General features: G+C 29.7%; 1 protein-coding gene across 2 annotated transcripts; it reads left to right on the forward strand.

Annotated features, from left to right (window-relative positions):
• Positions 1-949: 949 nt before the first annotated feature.
• LOC105635241 (floral homeotic protein APETALA 2) lies at positions 950-4,033 on the forward strand. 2 transcript variants are annotated; one of them, XM_012218280.4, is made up of 10 exons: positions 950-1,785; positions 1,920-1,945; positions 2,037-2,067; positions 2,158-2,245; positions 2,353-2,498; positions 2,620-2,664; positions 2,767-2,870; positions 2,978-3,096; positions 3,205-3,303; positions 3,513-4,033. In XM_012218280.4, exons 1-10 carry the CDS (start codon positions 1,289-1,291, stop codon positions 3,609-3,611), a joined length of 1,254 nt encoding a protein of 417 aa, XP_012073670.1. In that variant the 5' UTR covers positions 950-1,288; the 3' UTR covers positions 3,612-4,033. The 2 variants fall into 2 exon arrangements, with proteins under 2 accessions (XP_012073670.1, XP_012073677.1); XM_012218287.4 differs by lacking the exon at positions 2,620-2,664.
• The last annotated feature ends 648 nt before the right edge of the window (positions 4,034-4,681 follow it).

Genomic DNA, 4,681 nt, shown 5'->3' on the forward strand with positions numbered 1-4,681 from the left:
AAAATAATGCCATAAAATTATGTTTAACCTTTCACATTACAAGGAGTGTTTATGGCTTGGTGTAGTTTGATGTGTTCAAACTAAACTAATAATGAGGGCTTACAAAAAAACTAAATCAAACTATATTCAAATTAATAAAATATTTAAATCCAAATTAATTTGGTTTAATTCAATTTAGTAATTTAATAGTAGTTTGAAAGTATAATAATAAATAATTAAAAAATTAATTAAAAAATAAATTTATTCAAAAGAAAAATAATATCACATTAATAACTCCTTTATGAATAAAAAAAGTACCTATTGCTTTTTAATATAAATTTTGAAAATAAAAAATTAGCTTATTTAATATAATATAAGACTTATTAAGAAAAGAATAAATTTATTTATTCGAGTTCTGGGTACGGAGTACCTTTAAAATTTAATAGGGAGTTTCTTCCGTAGACCTATTCGGTGCGAATCTAAATTAATCAAATTAGTGGACTTTGAATGCTGAATGATTTCAAAAACAAAAAATATATTTACTAATTTAAATGGACTTATATTATATATATTCAATTTAAGGTTTGGATTTTTCACCTCAAAACTATAACCCGAACTAACTTTTCAGTTTTTACAGTTTCAAACTAAATTAAAATCACTAATTTTTTTAAAATTACGATTTTAGTTCAGTTTGGATCAATTTGAATAATTTAGGGGATTTATGACGGTTCATGAAACCATACTACTCGTAAACATTAAGCTTAGCCGAGTAGAAAAAGGGAAATCTGTACACGTGTGAAAAAAATTGAAGACTCAAGTGTGAAAAATGAAAATTAAATTAACCATCTAAAACATATGGGCAAATGTAAGAACGCAAAACTTAATAGTTAACACGTCATCATCTTCTTTCTCTCCTTTCTGCTCCTTTAAACCCGTTGCTTCTCTCTTACAAATTACCATGGTCTTTTTCTTTCTTTCTTTCTTTAACTCTCTCTCTCTCTCTCTCTCTCTCTCTCTCTCCATTTGTTCATATAATCTGACAAACGGCCGTTTTCACCATCTTCAAATAAGCCTCTTCTCTTTCTTTTTTTCTCTCCCAAATGTACTTTAGCTAAGGTTTCTTGCTTACACCTAAAAAGAAACCCACTCTCTCTCTACTTCTTGATCCCATCCGTTACTCTCAAGAAACTGTCTTTGAATTTCTTTTTCTTGAACAAGATTTCAGTATACAAATTGGTTTTCCTTTTTCTTATTAGTTTTGCTTTTAAAGGTCAAATATACTAAAACCAAGAAGATAATTCAATATACCATGTTGGATCTCAATCTTGATATCATCTCTACTGACTCATCTTCTTGTGATATTAGCAAGAACAACAAGAATATGGAAGTAACAGAGACAAGCAATAAGACTGTTCAAATGGAGGAAGATTCTACAAACTCTTCCTCCATTATTATTAACACAGTACCAGAAGATGAGAACTCTTCCAATAATTACACTGCATTCATTTTCGATATCTTGAAAAAGGAAAAAGTAGATGATAATAAAAATCTAATTGATTTCACTACGCATCAGCTTTTTCCAGAGAAAAGTGGGTTGGAATTAGATTTGCAGCCTGGATTGTCAATGGTAAGGCCTCAGTGGCTTAAATTGTCGCAGATGGAGCCCAGTGGAGAAGCAGAGCTGAGAATTGTGCAGCAAAAACAGCAGCAAATGAGAAAGAGCAGAAGAGGACCAAGGTCTAGAAGCTCTCAGTATAGAGGAGTTACATTTTACAGAAGAACTGGAAGATGGGAGTCTCATATTTGGTTAGTATTTTGCTAATGGGATATATTTATTAATTTTTCTTTTTTTATGCATGTTTATAATGATTTTTAGGGTTTACATATGATTAAATTATCTTTCTTTTCTTTTCTTTTCTTTTCTTTTTGTGTGTGTGCAGGGATTGTGGAAAGCAAGTATATTTAGGTAATTAAAGAATGATTAAATTTAAATTTCTGCAAGATTTTAATTTTTTGCTTATTGTGATTTTTAATTAATTTTTTTTTTGTTTCAACAGGTGGATTTGACACTGCTTTTTCTGCAGCAAGGTAAGAATTTTGATTGTTTCCCTTTTTTTAATTTTTCTTCTTGCTTTAATTATATGTATATTTTACTAAATTTAAATCTTATAAATTCAGAGCATATGATCGAGCTGCAATTAAGTTCCGAGGAGTTGATGCAGATATCAATTTTAATTTAAGTGACTATGAAGAAGATATTAAGCAGGTAACAATCTGTTCAATAAATGAAATTTTGATAATTTTAATAATTTTTTCCATTCAATTATATCATATACATATATTAACGGCAAATTTTAATTCATTGAAATGCAGATGAAAAACCTGAGCAAAGAAGAATTTATTCATATTCTTCGTCGCCAAAGCACAGGGTTCGCCAGAGGCAGCTCCAGATACAGAGGTGTAACTCGTCACAAATGTGGTAGATGGGAAGCAAGAATGGGGCAATTCCATGGAAAAAAGTAATGACATTTACTATTTTTTTAAATTAAAAAAAAAAAAAAAGATTTTAGGATGAATCTTATTCTTGACAAAAAAAAATATGTCTAAAATGGATATTTTATTCCAAAAATAAATTACCAGGTATAATTATCTCGGATTATTCGACAGCGAAGCAGAAGCTGCAAGGTCCTTGAATTATTAGTTAATAATCTTTATTTTTTTATGTTTATAATTTTTTTGTGATTTATTCTAATGTGTAAATTTCATTTTCATTGTGCATAAATTCAGGGCTTATGATATGGCAGCTATCAAATGTAATGGAAGAGAAGCAGTAACCAATTTTGAGCCTAGTGTTTATGATGGAGAACCTATTTTTGATTTAAGTTCTGAAGGTAATAATTATGGAATTATTATGATTTTCTTGTTTTAATTCAGGAAATCCTCTTTTTTTTTTTTTTTAATTATATTTTTCTATATTTGATTAGTACTTATAATGCAGGGAATGGCCACAATCTTGATTTAAGTCTTGGAACTTCTGCACCAACAAATAATAACAATGTGAGAGACTGCAATTTTCTTTGCACTGATCACAAATTACCTAACAAAGATAGACTAAAGGTATTGTCTAAAAAACTTGGATTTCGAGAATAAGTTTAAATTTTTAATATGGTGTCAGAGCTCATTCATTTTGTATGCAAAATAATCGCATTTTCTGTGCTTTTAAAGGGTCGAAGTACTGCTTCTTGTACACCTAAAGGTTCTGCAAGTTTATCAATGCCATCAAAGTTTCTCCCAACGCTGTCTAGTTTATTACCAAGCAATCAGGTAAGCATTAGGGCTATTTCAACTATATTGATATAAACATATTAATTAGGTTTTTGCAATTTAGAATTTCTATCGCTGACAGCAGCTTTTGGACAAAAGTTGAGTTGGTTTTTCCAAAAAAGTTCATTTACAATCCTCAAAAGACAGAGATTAGAATTAATTTCATTTACAAAAATGGAAAAATATTTCTGAATATCTTATGATGATAGGAAAGGGTAACAGAGAAGAGCATCGTGGAGGCGAAAACCTCGATTTGGCAATGGCAAAACAATAATGAAAACAACAAGAATAACAACAATGTTGCTTGAATTTCATCTGCAGCATCATCATGATTCGCTTCATCGACAACAAAATGCCTCTTCAATAACCTTTCCATTCGGGGCCGACAGTTTTAATAATTATTACTATTACTGGGAATTGTAAATTAATTTTCGAAGAGTTCCAATCGAATCGCAGCCATATTAATTTAGAAACAAAAAATGTACTACGTACTCATTGTAAAAAAGAAAATTAGCACCTTAATCAGCAAAAATATGCTACTGTCAGTTGCTCTTTAATTAGAATGTTAGTTGAGAAGGAGAAATAGTGAAAAAGAACAATTATAATGTGTAGGGCCCTTTTCTGTTTAGAGTATCATATTTATAAGACTTCTGTTCATAACTGCCATTGTAGTCATTTATGGTTTCCAGCAAGGGAGAGATAAGATCTAACCTTTGATTCTTTTGGTTAAGGATTTGTGTGTTTGTAGATATATATATAAGATGAAGACAAGACATTGCTTCTTTCAATCACTAATTTTATCAATTCAGAATGAATTGAGTGATGTGATATCGTCACTTGGACATTTTCTGCTTCATGATCTGCAATTTATATGGTGGAGCAATCAATAATTCTTTTGTTATTCACTCTGGGATCACTTGAGGCCATATATGCTTCGTCGAAAAGACTTACATGCATTCGGTGTATAGGTTGATGTATCAAATTAATCTTTTAGTTGTAACGAGTGTATTTTTTATTTATAATAAAATAACATTTTTTAAAAAATCCTTATTTATGGATTAGTTTGATTATATAAATTCAGTAGGTGACCCAACCCAAATAATTAAAGAGGTCAAAAAATAATTTTACTTAATGATGAGGTAAAATTAATATATATATATATTTATATATATTAAAAAATTCTTATATTGCAAATTGATTTTTCTTTTTATTTGGGGCCACAGTCCCTCTTAAAATAGCCTGCTTCCACCCTGATGGGGACATGTTAGACAAGTCTTAATCTAGGTTTCATATTGAGTCTAAAACCATTTTCATACACTCCTCCGATAGTTAATTATCATCACAAGCTAACAAGATAACATGCGAAGTTAGGGGATTT

This window comes from Jatropha curcas, chromosome 6, assembly GCF_041381405.1.
Source record: "Jatropha curcas cultivar XTBG-Jc1 chromosome 6, XTBG_Jcur_1.0, whole genome shotgun sequence".
Taxonomy (NCBI): domain Eukaryota; kingdom Viridiplantae; phylum Streptophyta; class Magnoliopsida; order Malpighiales; family Euphorbiaceae; genus Jatropha; species Jatropha curcas.

What these genes read in the sequence shown, in the direction of transcription:
- LOC105635241 (XM_012218280.4), top strand. Translation starts at nt 1,289, where the DNA reads ATGTTGGATCTCAATCTTGATATCATCTCTACTGACTCATCTTCTTGT. An exon ending in ATGAAGAAGATATTAAGCAG is followed by an intron (nt 2,246 to 2,352) that starts GTAACAATCTGT and finishes ATTGAAATGCAG; the next exon opens with ATGAAAAACCTGAGCAAAGA. An exon ending in AGCGAAGCAGAAGCTGCAAG is followed by an intron (nt 2,665 to 2,766) that starts GTCCTTGAATTA and finishes GCATAAATTCAG; the next exon opens with GGCTTATGATATGGCAGCTA.